General features: G+C 44.4%; 1 protein-coding gene across 1 annotated transcript in view; it reads left to right on the top strand.

The window, feature by feature from the left end:
- Window positions 1-17,586, top strand: part of myo10l3 (myosin X, like 3) — a 50,341-nt gene that overhangs the window by 27,988 nt on the left and 4,767 nt on the right. The window contains exons 15-33 of the mRNA XM_068572532.1: window positions 518-610; window positions 1,560-1,628; window positions 3,796-3,878; window positions 3,992-4,100; window positions 5,476-5,556; window positions 7,120-7,244; window positions 7,391-7,505; window positions 10,422-10,528; window positions 12,180-12,587; window positions 12,709-12,739; window positions 12,844-13,668; window positions 14,329-14,452; window positions 14,838-15,081; window positions 15,222-15,317; window positions 15,485-15,578; window positions 16,372-16,427; window positions 16,538-16,680; window positions 16,843-17,037; window positions 17,241-17,398. Coding sequence (XP_068428633.1) covers window positions 518-610; window positions 1,560-1,628; window positions 3,796-3,878; window positions 3,992-4,100; window positions 5,476-5,556; window positions 7,120-7,244; window positions 7,391-7,505; window positions 10,422-10,528; window positions 12,180-12,587; window positions 12,709-12,739; window positions 12,844-13,668; window positions 14,329-14,452; window positions 14,838-15,081; window positions 15,222-15,317; window positions 15,485-15,578; window positions 16,372-16,427; window positions 16,538-16,680; window positions 16,843-17,037; window positions 17,241-17,398 — 3,156 coding nt within the window. The remainder of the gene's footprint in view (window positions 1-517; window positions 611-1,559; window positions 1,629-3,795; window positions 3,879-3,991; window positions 4,101-5,475; window positions 5,557-7,119; window positions 7,245-7,390; window positions 7,506-10,421; window positions 10,529-12,179; window positions 12,588-12,708; window positions 12,740-12,843; window positions 13,669-14,328; window positions 14,453-14,837; window positions 15,082-15,221; window positions 15,318-15,484; window positions 15,579-16,371; window positions 16,428-16,537; window positions 16,681-16,842; window positions 17,038-17,240; window positions 17,399-17,586) is intronic.

Here is a 17,586-nt window from a genome sequence, read left to right as displayed (position 1 = left end):
GCTGTACTTACATTGACCTCCATTTCCTACTCTATCTTTATTTACATGTCTCATTTTGCATGTTGTGTGTGCACAGTGGCGAGAGGTACGATTGAGGTGAAGCATGGAAACAATTTGTTTCATTTTGTCACCATCATTATAATGATGGGGAAAGATGAGCTTCTACAGAGGTGGGCTTGTGTCTCAAAGGTTTCTGGGTCAAAATCACAAACGTAGAGGGAACGTTTAGAGGAAGCAAAAAGGGCTACACTACAAACATGTTATCCCTACTTATACTCTCAATTGAGCTTGATGGTCCTTTATAAGAGGATTTCTGCTGTATTAGTGTGTAACTGTTTGGTGTTGCTGCCATGTCTGCTCAGTGAACATTCTTTTGGTAAATAAAAGAGAAAGTTGAATGAATTCTTATGCTGTTTCCTGTACACATTGTTATGATAAAAGCTGCCAGATGTGCCCCAATAGGATTATAACGAGTTTCATCATGACTCCTTACTCCTCTTGTCTGTCTCCCCTTTAGAAGCTGGGCATGTTGGCTCTTATCAATGAAGAGAGTCGCTTCCCCAAAGGCACAGACTACACCCTTTTGGAGAAACTACACAGCCGACACGCAGTGAGTCCACACGAATCCATGAAAACATCTTTCACAAATGTCGGGAAGACCCCTCACATACAAAAGACACACAAATTATCCATATCCCTCCACCAAAGCGAAAGAAACGCCTCCAGCACCCACCAGCTCAGACAACCCCCGAAGAGGTAAACCTCACTTAGGGCCGATGCGTCGCCTGTTGCCTTCGGTAAAGGGTTGAACGTCTGTGCAGCACTTGGACACGCCCCCGAGCGCTCTCACATGCAAACACAACAATGCTGAAATGTGATCGGCCATTCTGATGAGCATTGTGTGCAGGAGAAAAGAGTGTCCTCAGAAAACCCAGCAGGGTTTTCTATGGCTGATGGAAAAAACAGAAGAGGTACAAAGTGAGTCTTAAGAACTGTTTGACCTCTCCCTGAGGTGTCTGAAGCACATGTTAAGTTTTAAAGTCTTGGTCAGAGCAGTAGGAAGCTTTGTCACTTCATGAAGGCAACATGATTAAACAAAAATGAATCGACAGCTGTTTTGTTTATCAATGCAAAAACCATCTAGCTTTTTCCTCACTGTTGAGTAATTGCACATTTTTTATTTTATTTTATATACTTAGTCAAAACAGACACAAAAACACACTCCATTAAATTGTAACGATAATAAAATACAGTGATTAGGCGGCTGTCAAAAAGTTATTATTCAAAGCACATTTCTTTGGTCTATAATTAGTGCAGGAATGGTTCGCAGAAGGCAGTTCATGTTATAAAAACTAAGTTTCTCCACATTTATGACACAAATCAGTCCTTGTAATCATCTTTGGAAACAGGGCGAGATTGTTGTCATTGTAAATGTATTGATTGATTGTCGGATACGGGACTGTTCTGGATGATTATGGGAGCTATTTTTTCCACTTTTCCCTGACAGTCTTCAGACTGAGATTCTAAAATTCAGCGGTCTCTTTGTGCTTTCTCCTCAGACAAACCAATACTATGTGAAGCCCCGAGTGACCGACCACCAGTTTGGCATCAAGCACTACGCTGGAGAGGTAATTAGCAACACTGGCACACACATACATACAAGCACACATACAGAGCAAAGCCAGGTTCCTCCTGCTTCCTGAACAAGTGTGTTGGGGAAGTGAGGTAGCCGTTGGATGGGCAGCAGGGCACTCTTTGCCAAAAATCAGCATTTCCCTGAGTCAGGAGGAACCGCTCCACTGCCATCCTCTTTTTCCTTTGCTTCCACGATAAGCAGAGATTACTCCTGACGGAAGTATAGAGAAAGTCAAAAGAGATCAATGAAGAGAGATAGAGTGAATATGCAGTGTGTGTGCGCGTGTGTGTGTGTGTGTGTGTGTGTGTGTGTGTGTGTGTGTGTGTGTGAAGCCCGCAGACAAGGTCTCCTCAGTGTGGCTGCTCAGTCACAAGCCTGGCATGGATGTCTATGGTAATGGCAGGCCAACCAGTTGTTCTTTCTCTCTCCAGTGCGTCTCTCTGGGGAGTTCAGTCGCCTCTCTGAAAGCTCCGTCTGTTATCTGAAACTGTGCCGTGAGTTCAGCGGGGAAATAGTAGCGTCCTCCCATAGATTTGATTATCTGCGTGGTGCCAGAGATCCTGGGGGTGGGGCTCCTTGTTTGGACGTGAACTTGTTGTGAACAACAAAACGACTTAAAAAAGCAATAATGCAAGACGCCACTTTGATTCAACCATGCAAACGCAGCATTTCAGATGAACTGTATATTTTTTAGTGATTTAGTGTTTTCATGGTGTGCACCTGTAAGATGTTGCATTTTTTTGTGAGATTAAATCCTCATTTCCCTGTAGCGTCAAGAGACCATAAGAGTAAACTTAACCTGAAAGTGACCAACACAGACAGCCTATTGTACGAGTGTATACCCATGTGAGGGCAATGGAGGGCAGTTAGTGTCCCTCTAATTTATAAATACATGTGTTGTCAAGTTTGTATCTCATGGCTTCCCTTGAGCCTCAAGGCTTGGGAGAGGGTTGTTATTGGATTAGTACACCCCCACACCGCTGTGGATCCGAGCTCACAGACACACATACACAAATGGGCCTGTGATTAGATTAAGGTATGTTTTTTTTTATTATTATTTCCATGTAATTTTTTTTCATAAAATACCTTGCTTCAAACGTGCAACAAACACAGACTCAAGAGTGCATTACATGTGGCTCAATAAAGAGAATGTGGTGTCGCTAAGATGAAGGCAGAACAGAACTCAGCAGGTGACTGCATTCGCACTCTGCTGGCCGGGCCCCGTGTGTCAAAACATACATGTACAGCCCTCACTCATGCCACACTTTGTGCTTGTGTGTTTATTGATGTTGTCATCAGAAAACATCAATAGTCTGGATAATGAGCCTCCAGAAGATAAATACAGTTCATATTAATACAGACTAATGAGCTTCATTTTATTTCGAGTGTCCAGTCTGTGCTTCATTGACTTTATTTTCAAAGCATTTTAAATGATGCCATGTTGGAGTACAATTTGCTGCAGCACTTATGTTGGTACACATGTAGCAATTTGTTTCATTATCTCTTATTACATTTTAATTTGAACATGTTATATTGAAATTATCTCAGTGGTTGTGATTCACTTTTTGTCACGTGAGGTGTTGGAAGCAGGACCCAAACACCAATAAACCGTTCCTAGAATCTTCATTAACAAAAAAACAAGGACCGGCTTGGACACAGCCCGGGCCAAAAAAGCCTGGACTTGAAGGGAAACTGAGATAAGACAGGACATTTACACACCACAGAGAAACACAGTATAAACCGACAAGGAGACAGGCGACAAATGGGGTTTAAATACAAGAGGGCGGTAACGAGCAACAGCTGGACACAATGAGGGCAGCACAGCTGCAGGGAATCCACAATCAGGAACCAGGTAGACAGACAATCCCAGACATTCACCAGAAGAGGAAGTGCAGAGATGCAGACGACTACAAAATAAAACAGGAACCAAAACTCAACCCATGACACTTTTATATTTGGAAATGTTCTGCAAATCAATTTAAAGCAAATTGAAAATACATTACTTCTGCTCACTAATTTGTGGCATTTAATATTTTATGTAGCTCTCTTCCTTTACTTTTTCTTTATTTTATGTGCTCGTACTGCTAAAACATTAAGTATTGTCTTATTTGATATGTCGACAAACTCTGTTCATCCTCACTTTGTAATGTCTGTTGTAGGTGCTTTACGATGTGCGTGGGATCCTGGAGAAGAACAGAGACACCTTCAGAGACGACATCTTGTTTATCCTCAAAGACAGCAGGTGAGCATATCCCACTGTTGTCCTTTAGCATGCTAAACACACTCCTGTATGAGTCAGTTCATTTGCAAGTTTTTACATTCACACCTCCAGTTCTGCACCCTGTATGTCTGCAGGCTTGACTTCATCTACGACCTCTTTGAGCGCGTCGGTAGCAGAAATGGAGATGAGACCCTAAAGATGGGCACGGCCCGACGCAAGCCCACCGTCAGCTCTCAGTTCAGGGTGAGGCCGAAGCTTCTGTGATCTAACTGTCACTCTCAGTTCAGAGCCCAATCACACAGACAATGCGTTAGTAGTCTCCCATGTGCTGCTGCCGATAAGGATCAAATAACCTGTTAACTCTTGGCTGTCTTTCTTGGCACGATGAGTGTGAGCGTGATGGCGTAGACAGGAAAAAAGGGGTGATAGAAATCATGCAGAGACAGAATTGGAAGGAGAATGCCGCAAGTGCATTTGATCTGCTGATGATGGGTGATGGGATGTATGAAATATGTGGTTATGGCAGTGGAGGGGGAGCAGTGGAGGGCTTATCTAAGCATGTCCTAACTGCAGTGGGAAGAAAAGGAACAGGGGAGGAGTTGGCAGGCTGCCTGGGCTACAGCTCCTAAAGCCAGAGGATTAGGGTTGATGGCTGGGCAGAGAGGGGCCAACCAGGGGCCACTCATGCTCAGTTCTGCCAGGCCGGGCCTCGCTGGAGACAGACTGTCTGAGGCAGCGAGCAGAGCGAGGCCGGCATAGCCTGCGAGGTTGAAGGGTCCTCGGAGTGTGTGTGTGTGTGTGTGTGTGTGTGTGTGTGTGTGTGTGCGTTTGTGTGTGTGGGTTATGGTTTATATGGACTGAGTTCTGAGTAGTAAAGAAAGAAAGTATAAAATTACATTTAATCTGTATCCTTTTATACATTTTGTCAACAATACTTAAACATGTTTATTTCAACATTTCTAATTGAAGGACTTTTATTTGTGTTGGAGTATTTTTTGCTTTTAGCAAAGGAAGGTCTGAAAACGTATTCTACAACAGGCCCTGTGAAAGTGGTGGAGTGCATTTACTACTAAGTATTGTACTTAAGTGGAATTTTTCGAGTTGCATTAATTGTGTCGACTACTTTGTACTCGTACTTTGTACTTTGTAATCATTTCAAAAGGAAATGTTGTACTTTTATTCCTACTTTGTAGATGAACATTCTGCATCATGCAACCACTACAGAAATCCTCATGTTACCAAGTAATTTGTGTAATTTAATCCTAAAAGACTTATATTCCTAAAACAGATGGAAAAGCGGTGTTGCAGTGAGACAATGTCAACTGTTGACATTAACTAGTTTTGTGGATTTTCTAAATTACGGTGACATTTTTCTAAAGCAGCAATCTCTCATTCTGTCTTCTTTCAAGTTTCTCACACTCACCAAAGCACTGAACAAACAATAAAGTCAGGCTTTTCTAGATTTGAACTTTTCTTGGTTCTTTTTATTCTTGTCCCCAAGGTGAGAAGCACACGCAGACATCAATAGACATGAAGTCATATATTTGCATAACTTAGCTTAATGACATAGCTTCTCTGCTGTCTTGATCTTGATCCTCTTGGTGCTGATGTGTTTCAGGACTCTCTCCATTCCCTGATGGCCACACTAAGTTCCTCCAACCCTTTTTTTGTACGCTGCATCAAACCAAACATGGACAAGGTAGGTCATGCAAATTTCATTGCACAAAAAAAGAAAATGTGAGAAACCCTGCCAAGCCTGGTGAAGGTCAGCGCCTGCAAAGTTAACCCTCGTTGATGCTATTCATAGATCCCATTTCACAGAACTCGTCATATAAATGCTCCACTTGGAAAGTAACTATTCTTTTAGTTTTTGCTGCAAATTCTCTTTACTAATAAACTGACACCGCTCTCAAGACTCTCATTGTACTGCCTCAAATGAAAGGGATGTGTAGCAGCGCATTCCTACCACTTTATCCTTTACTGGAGGTCGGAGGTCACAGTTGGCCACTCCAGCGGCAGCAGCTTGGCTGATGCTCTGCTGATCTGGCCGCATCAGTGGAATGCCAAGATAAGACCACAGTGCTGGAGCTGTTGTGAAACCTGGGGGACGTTTATGTTTTCTCTGAGAGACTGAGCGAGATGCTGGTAATCCAGTTGCATTTCCCCCGTTATTGTTGTTAGTTATTAATGTACACAGACTGTCTGATTGTCCCTGATTGTCCTCGCTGACGTGTTAGCATTGAAACTGCTTCTTCTCTCACCTGTTCCCTGCTCTCGTCGGCTCTGCCATGCATTCGCTCACCTGGCCTCAGTCGGTCAAGCTGGAACAAGCCTCAGTTAATCCTGCTGAAATGACAGGAGTGTGTGCTTGCAAACAGACACCACATACAATGTATTTGTGTGATTTACATGCAGGCCTCCTTGGGAAACATGTCACTGAGGGAATGGTCAGCTTGTTTTCGCTCAAACAAGTCAACATGCCGTACCACTTTCAGCTGCCTAGATCCCCTGCTAAAGAGCAGAGTTCAGAGCTCAAAGTGGTGCACATTTATGTGTGTGTGTGCTTGATTATGAAAATGAACACATACAAGCGTGCCTTTGTATCCAAGTGTCTGTTTCCATGCCTAGTAGCATTAGCCCGTAATTAGATTGACACATTTGGGGAATGCTGCGGTCCTGTGTGGGGCTTATCCAGCACTGCATGCCCTCTGAGAGACAATGGCCTTCGTGCGGTCCTTGTGAGCGGCCAGGCAGTCTGTGCAGGGGGGGAGGTGTAACTCGGCAGATATCACAGATCCTTTCTGATAAGCAGACCTGAGGATCATCTGTAACTCAGAGCTGTGAACAATGCAGCTGATTATTTCCAGAAAGAAAGGCTTACCCAGTTGGCCAGGTCTTGTTTAACACTGTTCATGTTTCTCTCCGATGGTGTTTGCTTTGCAGTAACTTGATTGTTAATGTAAAATGATAGCACTCCCCCATGGTAATTTACTCTTTAGTTAAAATTAAACGTGACTCAGCAGAAGAATGACTTGTATAGGTCAACAATGGGAGGATGATATTTGCCTTGAGTGTTTTACTGTCCCATATCAATAACCTAAACAACAATTGTGCTGAATAAGGCCTGTTTGCAGCTTCGCTTTCAATGCATAGTTGAGAATGACTTGTACGCATAAAACTGTGTTGTTATCATCTGAGAGAATTGAAGAGGCATTTTGGTTGTTTGTAGTTTTTATCTTGTTTTGTTGATTATCATCTCCAGAAGGCCAACCAGTTTGATCCTGATGTAGTCCTGAACCAGCTGAGATACTCTGGGATGCTTGAAACGGTGAAGATCCGCAGGGCTGGATTCCCCGTCCGTAGAACCTTTCAGGACTTCTTCAGCAGGTCAGCAACATACCAAGAAAATACTGTCCACCCTGAGGAGTCATCTAAAAAAGATTGAATTTTGGTGAACGACTGGTGAAGAAAACAGCAAAAGCCAAACAAAAAAGCAATCACTACGCTGAAATTCCCAATATTTGTTTCAACAGGTACAAGATGATCCTGAATAACAAAATCCCCTCCGACGATGAGAGGCACAGCTGCTCGGAGCTTCTCACACGTTATGACAAAGACAAGACAGCGTGGCAACTGGGGAAGACAAAGGTGGAGCACACACACACACACACACACACACACACACACACACACACACACACACACACACACACACACGCTCAGGCACACATATGTCCCAACTTGTTTTTGTCATCTCGGAGGACATTGCTTTGACTTACTGTCATGCCCTAGATACTCACAGCAGTAACCATAACCACTACCCAAACCCAGCCCCAACCCTGAACCCTCAACCGTATCCCAACATCGTCCAAAAACAAAGTCTTAACCCTATAACTGTGTTTGTTACATTGGAGAAACCAGCTTTCTGTCTCCGAAATGGGGGACGATGCCCCATAATGCAACACACATGAACAGATATTTGTCCTCACAATGTAATTACTACAAGAGCAAACCCACACATACGTTTTCCGGTAAGATGGACTCTGAAGTGCACCAGTCAAGCTCTTAAAAACATGTTCAACAAGTCACAAATCTTTTTTCAGTTTTTCATTTTGTTCTCCTAAATATGTGGGATATGGACAATTTAATGCAGATCATCCTGAGAGCATATTGGTTCAATCTGGTGTCTTCTTGGGTCTGATTTCTTCTTCAAGAATTCATGTTGCTGTCATCCCAAGCTGTTAATGTGTGCCAGTTTGGACAGCCCCAACTGTGACTCATGTCGTAAAGATTTTTTTCTGGCCGGTTGTGGTCTATCTTCTGCTCTCCAGTTGACAACTTACAGAGTTACATGGCTACTCCTCAAAAAACCCTAACACCAACAACTGTAAACCAGCGGCGGGGCTTACAGTAATCCTCAGGCAGCCTTATTGTAGGTGGACGAGTGTTAGCCTCCTGACACTCGTCGTGCTGTTGATTTAATAAACTAAAATCCCAGCGATTGATTTCCAAGCAGTGATGAAGGGTTACAGAGGTTAGAGGAGAGTCATGCATTTATCTTGTAGGAAAGTTATTGATGCGAAATGATGTCCATCGTTTTCTATCTTGGCCTCTAGATTTTCAAACAATCATCTATTCCCCTCAGCAAAGGCCTCTCTGTTTCTCTGCACTCCCATTGAATGATTAACCTTTAATGACTAGTACAATCTGGACAGCGGAACCTCTTTTCTTTATGTTGAACTCGGCATTGATGGCCTCTCCACCGCAATAAAGATGGTATAAATAAAACAGTTTTATAGGCTTTCTTGAAATCAGCTAAATCCACAGTTTGTCCCACGGCTACTTCCTGCTCTAAGTTGTGGTTCTTCTGCAGCCGTTAAATCCCGACAGTGTTTTGCTGTAATACCCCATTTGGCTGGCACACCATGAGTAGTGTGAGCTGCACACATGCTGCAATACACGTCAAGACCAAAAATGTTTGTTGTGTTTGATGTGTTGGTTCATATTGAGTATATAACTAGAGCATAACCACTAATGTGCACATGCCTATCTATATTACATTTTTCACACATGCATATAGTATAAATCTCTGGAGTCACGGAATATTACGGACTTCAGAGAGAGAAATAAGTGTTTCCTTTGTGTGGGAAAAACTTTCATTATGCATCCAGGGTCTGCATTTTGATCTTTTGTTGCCACAGCTGATGATGTTTCACTTTACACTCTGTAAACTAAAGAAACAGAGTGAGAGAGACTATTTTTTTAAAATTACGACTGAGTCTGTGTCATTCTGTCCACATGGTTGTGTTTTTGATGGCAGCATAATATTTCTGGGCTCAGGGAATTAGGGTAGTGTGGGTTGTGGGAAAGGGGGCTCAGAGACAGATGGGGGCTACATTTCCTTTAGAGAAACAATCTGTGTAATTACATACGTTCCGATTGTGTGCAGAGGAAGTGTGTTGCCTAGAATTAGGGGCTTGGGCGACGTTGCACGAACTGTGTGTGTGTGTGTGCGTGTGTGTGTGTGTGTGTGTGTGTGTGTGTGTGTGTGTGTGTGTGTTTGCGAGACATTTGTTTTACAGACGAGGGAAGGATGTGGACGAAGGGGAAGCTTCCTCCTTTCACAGACTTTGCATAGGAAGGCAGGGCTGCAGCTGTGGGATCCTTTGATTAGTGGAACATCTGGGACACACACACACACACACACACACACACACACACACACACACACACACACACACACTGTCTCTCACACACACACACACAGTCACTGAAAGGTCCCCCTCCTAGTTGATCCTCCAGGCTAGCAACAGTTATCGCATTATCACATAAACCCAGATACACAGCTGGCTGGTTCTCCCAGCCTGCTAACATGGTCAGACAGAATAATCTGATCATTTATAATGTTGTGTTACCACTCTCTGCTCATTTTTGTGTTTAAACATTTTCGTCTCGTCTTTTCAAATCTCATTTGTCCCACAGTAACCAACTTAAAAGAAAAGAAAAGTCTCCAGGAGCGAGGAAAGGGTTAACTTAACTTTTTCTCCTTCCTTCACAAGAGCAAGGAGGGGTGTGGCTTTCTATCTGGACACCAGCCACCACCCCCCTCATCCCTCCATCCCTCCTCTCCCTACCTCTCCACTCCCTCTCTGTGCCTCTCTGCCTGTGCACGTCAGTCGTGCTACCAACGCAGCAGCAGGAGCAGGAGCAGCAGCAGCAGCAGCAGTAGGGAAATGTTGAGGAAGGACGCCTGAACACAATGAGGCTCTGCAGCGGCGACATTAGCAGCAACTCTGCAGTCCCCGTGCCAGCTCTCCGCTCTGCTCTGCTTTGCAGTCAGGGAGAGCCGCTCGCCTGCTAGCCTCAACTGCACCGCAGCTTCCTCTGCAGTGAGCACCGAGTGCTGCCAACAGACAACAGGGGCCCTTCACATCTCTGCCCCTCTTTTGCAGCCTTACCAAGAAGAAGGAACTAACCTCATCCTGTTTCCTCCCCCCCCCCTCCTCCTCTCTGTGTCTCCCTGTCTGTCACTCCCTGTCGGCCGTGGCGCTGATCGTCCCGCAGGTGTTCCTAAAGGAGGCCCTGGAGCAAAGGCTGGAGAAGGAGAGGGAAGAGGTGCGGCGCAGGGCTGGCATGGTGATCCGCGCCCACATCCTCAGTTATGTGGCAAGGTGAGTGGTGGAGTGTGGAGGAGGGGTGGAGGGCTGAGTGGCAGCGACAGTTGTCCTTGTTTAGTTAGAGGTGTGCAGTGTTTTTGGAAGGGGGGGTGGGGGGGTTTATGTGCATGCCTTTGCACACTCCATTTGTGTGTGTGTGTGTGTGTGTGTGTGTGTGTGTGTGTGTGTGTGTGTGTGTAATGTGGGTTTTACAGTGTCAGTGCCGAAGTTGCCTCCCAGATTTCCTCGCGCAGTAAAGATGGACAGTTTTTTAATAACTTGTTCGTGGGCCAGTCATAAAAAATGCATGCTTTACATTGTTCATTTCTACAGAACATAAAACAAGTGTAGTGAAGATCCCAGAGTTTCCTACCAGATATGTAACATGTTGGAGAACATTTACAACAAATCTCCTGGACTCCAGAAAAGTCTTACAGCAGGAGTGTGGAATCATAAAGTCTGATTGCAAAATAATAATACAAAATCCTGCACTTTGTATCATTTGATTTCCCTGTATCAATAACATTTAAGTCCTTAGACCCTCGTCAGGTAAAATTGTGAAGGTAAATTTAATTGTTAAAGTCTGTGGAACAAAAGTTTCCCCGTTTTGGGGGGTTTTCCTACATAGTTGGAGGAATGTGGATAAAATGATGTACGTAACATCTAGCATGTTTCCATATGATATAATGGTGCAGCTATAAGAACATAGAGTTTTGGGATGAAGTATTAGACTTGAGTGAAGATATTGTAGTTCAGACAGATTCAGACAACTTCAGGACAAATGGTGGATAACTGTTTTTTGTTTTGTTTGTCTAGTCTGGAGGTTACAATATGTAATGCACTTGAAGTATATCGTAAAAATACAGTTTGACGTGGAATTCTCTTCCACCTCTGAAGGCTTTAATGTATTGGTACACTATCGGCTGTGCAGTCAATGTTGTTTTATTCACAATGAACAACTCATTCTTTTCAGCCTGAGCGGCAGGTTTTCTCTTTCTCCACTCCCCCTGTCAGACAGTAGGGCATACGTCTCTATTGCGGTTGAAAAATGTATAGATGTTAGTTGCCCTCTGGGATGTTATTTGCTCTTGCGTGCTACAACATATCATGTCACATACAGTCCTCCGAATGCTCTGTTGGGAGAGTATAATGGGACTGATGACTGTATTCAGGTTGTGAGTTCACTTCAGAGGCACTCATACTAAAGACACAGACTAGAAAAGTTCCCTAAAGACCCATGCAAAGCCTTTGTATTATTATATGTAACATTATCTCTGTCCTGACACCAGTCACAGGGCCACAGAGCCGAGCAATGGGTAGAAACTCAGAGCAGTGTGTGTGTGTGTGTGGTCCTTTTGCAAGTTACTTGTATTTGTGTGTGCACTGTTTATATATGTGTGTATTCAATGCATGTGCGGTGTGTGGGTGATGGGGTCACAGGGCTAAACACAGCAGCCCACATGGCCACAATGGAACAGCACAAGCTCATCAGACTCTCAACATGGCAGAGTTCACGATGTACAGGCGTTTCTCCCCGTGTGTTTATTTAAACAGAGCGAGATCCTGATGCTGAGGAAAGTCACGATAAGTTTGTGGTTACACACAACATTGGGTCAAATATGCTTATGTGCTTGACTGAAAGGTACGTGTTTGGTTTTCTCACTAGGAAACGATATAAGAGGGTTCAGTCCAGCGTCGTCACTATCCAAAAGAACTACCGCGCTCACTTTTGGAGACGCGTCTTCCTGCGACTGCGCTTCGCCACCATCGTCCTGCAGAAACACCACAGAGGCCAGCTGGCCCGATCTCTCCATCGCCAACTCAAAGGGGAAAAACAGAAGCGAGAGGAGGAGAGGAGGAGGAGAGAAGAGGAAGAGCAGAGGAGGCTAGTAGAGGAGGAGAGAAGGAGGATGGAGGAGGAGAGGAGACAGATAGAGGAGGAGAGACAGAGGCTCATGGACAAGGAGATGAAGAGGCGAGAGGAAGAGGCGGAGGCGATGAGGAAAGAGAAGCTGAGACTGATGAGGGAGAAAGAGGAAGGGCAGAAAATGGCAGCTGAAGCAGATGAGAAAAGGTAGAGTTATTGGCTCTTAAAACATGATGAATATGCATTTTTTAAGATCAAATGATCTTCCCTTTAACATGCACATTTCTCATCCCAAATGTGTTTTTGTTTGTTTTTTTACATTTTTTAGGAACTCACTGGTAAATGGTGTTAGTCAGAAGGTAAGTCATTTTTAAAATACTGTTATTGCAATAACAAAAAAAACATCATAAGGTGTGTATGTGGTGGCATAAAGTTAACTTCCCTTTTCCTTGTCCATTTACAGAAGGAGCTGTCCCAGAGCCTGTCCCACAGTCACACCTCTGAGGAGGAGAGCCGTCAGATGGAGGAGATCCTGCGGCTGGAGAGAGAAATCGAGCGTCTGCAGAAGCAGCAGGAAGACGGCGTGTCCCTTCTAGGGGACGTCTCCCACGAGGAGCTGCGGCAGATGAGAGATGCTGAGATCTACAGACTGGAGAAGGAAGCTTCCCGCGTGGCTACTGAGTTTCTGGATCTCCTGGACTTTGGTGGTTTAGAGCCATCCCTCTCGAGTGAAGAGAACCTCCACGACCCGACTGAATCTACAGCCCCTTTAGCCGAGGAGGAGGTGGACGAGGGTTTCCACGCTGAGGACGAGTGTGTTCCTTTACCTGACTTCCCGCCTCCGGCTGCAGTTCCTTTGGACAAGGAAGTATTCCGAAGTATTCCCCCTCCTCCGCCTGCCTTTGCAGAAGGACTAGTTGCCACCCCCTCCTTTCCCGACTCTCCTGCATCGGCAAAGCTCTCCCCACTTATCCCCAACGGACTGAGTCATGGCTCAGGCCTCACAGACTCCCAAACCTCCAGACCTCCTCCTCCTGTAATCACTAATGGAGAAAGGGCACCGAGTCATAGAGCCAGCAGAGGCTCAGACTTTGAGCCTGTGAGCGAGGAGCCGCCCCACTCAAACCTGCCAGACGCAGAGTCAGACTACGACCAGGAGGAGTTTGAGGAGGCTCGTGGGAGCTCAGGTGCTAGCACCAATGACGGTCATATCACAGATGAGGAGGTGTTGCGAAAATCCTCCTGTACCCAAAACAGCCTGGACTCCTTCAGAGGCAGCTCGGACTCGGTGAGAACTAACGGGCTGAGACTCATTTCTGTCTAATGCTACAGATCCAATCCAGATGGATAATTATTTGGAGCATCATTGTTCACCATAAAAAGTGACAGGAATTGCTGTTGAACCACACATTGACATCCGTTGTTCACATATACACTGACTCACACCTAGCTTTCTTCTGGGTATAGTAATCCTCCCATGCACTGACGCTACACATAGGTGTATATGCAGCGTTTGCCTGCACGTGTGCAAGCCTGAATCTGGTCTTAACATATCAGAAGGCTCCGCTTGTGTTAAAATCACAGTGAAACACTGTTGCAATTATTTTGTTTTAGCTCTGCAGATGAGCATGTGAATCTATTCCCGCACACTGCAAGTCCAGCACAGAGCTCAGAGTTAGCTCTGTCTGATCAGCAAAATGTCAAAGGGAAAGGCGGGAGTGTGTGTGCGCACGTGTGTTCGACAACTCAAGGTCAAGACAGACTTTGAGCACTGATTTAGGTACTGTAACTAAACACTTCCAGTAATTTTCAGAAAAACAATAATCATGACGGTACTAATAAGCAGGTTATATATATATGTATATATATTGTAATGTATATAAATTGCTTGTAAAAGTATTCTCATGGAGGAAAGCTAACGTCATGAATGTTGATGTTTGTGTTTCAGTTCATTGACAGCGATGAGGACAACGATGGCTATGTGGACACAGACGAGGAAGTTTCTAATGGGAGAGTGAATATGCTGAATGGCAGTGGGCCTCCTTACTTCCATGGCTACCTCTACATGAAGAGTGAGTAGCTTTACCAAATCACTGCCCAGCAGGCATGCAGATGATTCCTGCACAGCTGAACACAACTCGTTTTGTTGTGTCATCACTCTTGGAAATATTGACCATGCGTGCTTTGTTTCTTGCTTGTTTGCTGTCTTTATTTATGTCTTAGTACAGTGTCTGCATGTACTTTATTTGTTAAATGTAGTTTATTGTTGTTTTGCATCATTGTGGGTTTTGTTTCCAGAGGCTGCATATGCGTGTGAATTTTTGTGTGTATGGTTGATGGTGGGAGGTCCGAAAGCTGCTATAAGGTGCTTTTACTGCCATCCGACTGAGATTCCACGTGATACATTAGTAGATAAACAGAGTTTCCCTCTGCTCTCTGCACCTTTCCCTCTTCCAGGTGGTCTGATGATCCCGTGGCGTCGTCGCTGGTGTGTCCTGAAGGACGAGACCTTCATGTGGTTTCGGGCCAAGCAGGACTCCGTCAAATCCGGTTGGCTTTACAAGAAAGGAGGAGGAATGTCCACTTTGTCTCGGCGCAACTGGAAGATGCGCTGGTTTGTTTTGCGGGAGTCAAAGCTCATGTACTTTGAGAGTGACAGCGAAGAGAAGCTGAAAGGAACCATCGATATCCGCACAGCCAAGTAAGATCCTGTTCCCAGTCATTGGGGTAAAAGTGTTTACTTTTCATGCCATTTGTTGACTTATTTTGGGGGTCTAATTATGGCTCAAAAGAGACGGAAAAATTGACAGCTCATTAGGTTTTGTTCCACTCCGTCTGTAGGGACATAGTGGACAATCATGAGAAGGAAAATGCGCTGAATATTGTGACCGAGGAGAGAACCTACCACATCTATGCAGAGTCGCCAGAAGATGCCAGGTACATTATATGCATCGTCCAACATGCTATTTTGTAGGTAGTGTCTGTAAAAGTGATGTGTGGGGAAAAAAGTTCCCCCTTGTGGTTTCCAGTGGAAGTTCACGGTGTAATTTCCAATGATATGCTTGTTGACTTTCACTTTCTGAACTCCCTCTGACCCCGTCTAGTGGTTGGTTCAATGTGCTGAGTCGGGTCCACACCGCCAGCCCGGAGCAGCTCATGGAGATGCACAACGAACAGGCCAACCCAAAGAATGCAGTGGTTAGTGCTGTTTTACCTCTCTCCTGCCGAGGCCCCGGCCTCAACTCGTTTTTTTCAGCAGTAAAGATGAGGCGCATAACTGAATCAGCTTAAATATGATGGTTCAGATTTGGGTCACCTATTCATTTAAGCTGTCGAAGCAGACTACACACAGTGGTCAACCATTGTTCATTTTTATAGACGTTGAAAGATTACACTGGAGTTAATGAAATTTGCTGATTTATTCAATCAAATAATCTAGAAATCTAATTTAACTAAATATTGGAAAGACAAACACGCAAGCTGAGTGTCATCTAAAGAAGCTTGAATTATATGTACAATATATATAAGTGAAATCACAGAGGAGAGATGACAAGAAATTATAGGAGAGCAAGAGAAGGGGAATGATATGCAGCAAAAGACTCAAACAAGGATGTTACATTTCATGACCGCCACCTTAAACCACATCTGGCCAGTAGGACATCCTGATCAAACAATGGATCACAATTAAAATAAAAATATTTTGCAACTCCAGCGCCATGATTTCACTTAAGGAAAAGGATGTCTTGGGAAAGGTCTGGTGTCCAAAAGTGTGACTCTTTTTAAATAACTCAATGCATGAGTGTGTAGGGAAATGTACTTTTGTCTTTGAAACTTAAACTTTGGAGGAGGGGATTGATTTCCTGCACCACTAAGGAGACCAAACAAGTGCTGTGTTTGTTGCCATCGACTCACCTTGAAGAATATGTTAGTGAATGGTCACCCAGCTACTAACATTTCAATATTTCAATCCTCCCCTCTTCTCTCTGTCCAGGGCACGCTGGATGTGGGCTTGATTGATTCGGTTTGTGCATCAGACAACCCCGACAGGTGAGGAACAACTAATACACCTAAAGGATCCACTTAAACTGTAATCTCAGTAGTATGACATCATCAGTGTAACTACGTGTGTGTGTGTGTTTATGTGTTCGGTTCTGCAGACCAAACTCGTTTGTGATCATCACGGCTAACCGGGTGATCCACTGCAACTCAAACACACCAGAGGAGATGCACCACTGGATTGGCCTGCTGCAGAAATCCAAGGGAGACTTCAGGGTTGACGGACAGGAGTTCTTAGTCAGAGGTCAGTCAGTTGAGACACATACTGGGGACGTTTATGATTCAAGACTTGACGCATGTCCTTAAGTTTGCGTTGGGATACATCTGGGTAACTCCATGAATGACTGATGAGAAAGAGAAATAGCTGAGAGAAGAAAATATATTTAAAAGATTTATCTTTCTCCAGGTTGGCTACATAAAGAGATGAAGTCAGGAGCCAAAAGCTCTTCTCTCAAGCTGAAGAAGCGCTGGTTTGTTCTCACCACAACCTCTCTGGACTACTACAAGTCGTCAGAGCGCACCGCCTCCAAACTAGGAACTCTGGTCCTCAACAGCCTCTGCTCTGTGGTGCAGCCAGATGAGAAGGTCTTCAAGGACACTGGTGAGCTCATGGTCCACGTTATTCTCAGTCGTCTTGAGCACCAGACAAATACATACACTATTAAGCTTTAGTCTCTTCAAGTTTATTTGGTCGTTTATCAGGTTTGAGCACTTAGCAGGGAATATATTTTTCTGATAAGTTCAATCTTAAGCTCCATCACGGAGTGGTTTTGCCGCTACTGAGCTTCTGTCTTGTTCACCCAGGTTACTGGAATATAATCGTCCATGGACGTAAACACTCTTACCGTCTGTACACCAAAATGCTGAATGAAGCCATGCGGTGGGCGAATGCCATACAGGGAGCGATAGACAGCAAAGTTCCCATTGAAACGCCAACACAGCAACTCATCAGGGACATCAAGGTATTGCAGGACTCCTTTGTTTCTGTTTCTCCTTGTAATGCTAATAACTGCTCGTCTGTGTGCAATGTCTGACCAATGAGGTTTTACGTGCCACACTAAAGGTGCTGATAATAATTTGCATGAGATGTCATTAACATATTGATATTATTATTTTCAGTCATGCAAACCTTTGGCAGGGACACACACTG

Source organism: Clinocottus analis, unplaced genomic scaffold (genome assembly GCF_023055335.1).
Source record: "Clinocottus analis isolate CAN_PGR_092001 unplaced genomic scaffold, fCliAna1.0.p SCAF_12, whole genome shotgun sequence".
NCBI lineage: Eukaryota > Metazoa > Chordata > Actinopteri > Perciformes > Cottidae > Clinocottus > Clinocottus analis.
The sequence above is the reverse complement of the archived record's forward strand: the minus strand, read 5'-3'. Positions and strand labels throughout refer to the sequence as shown.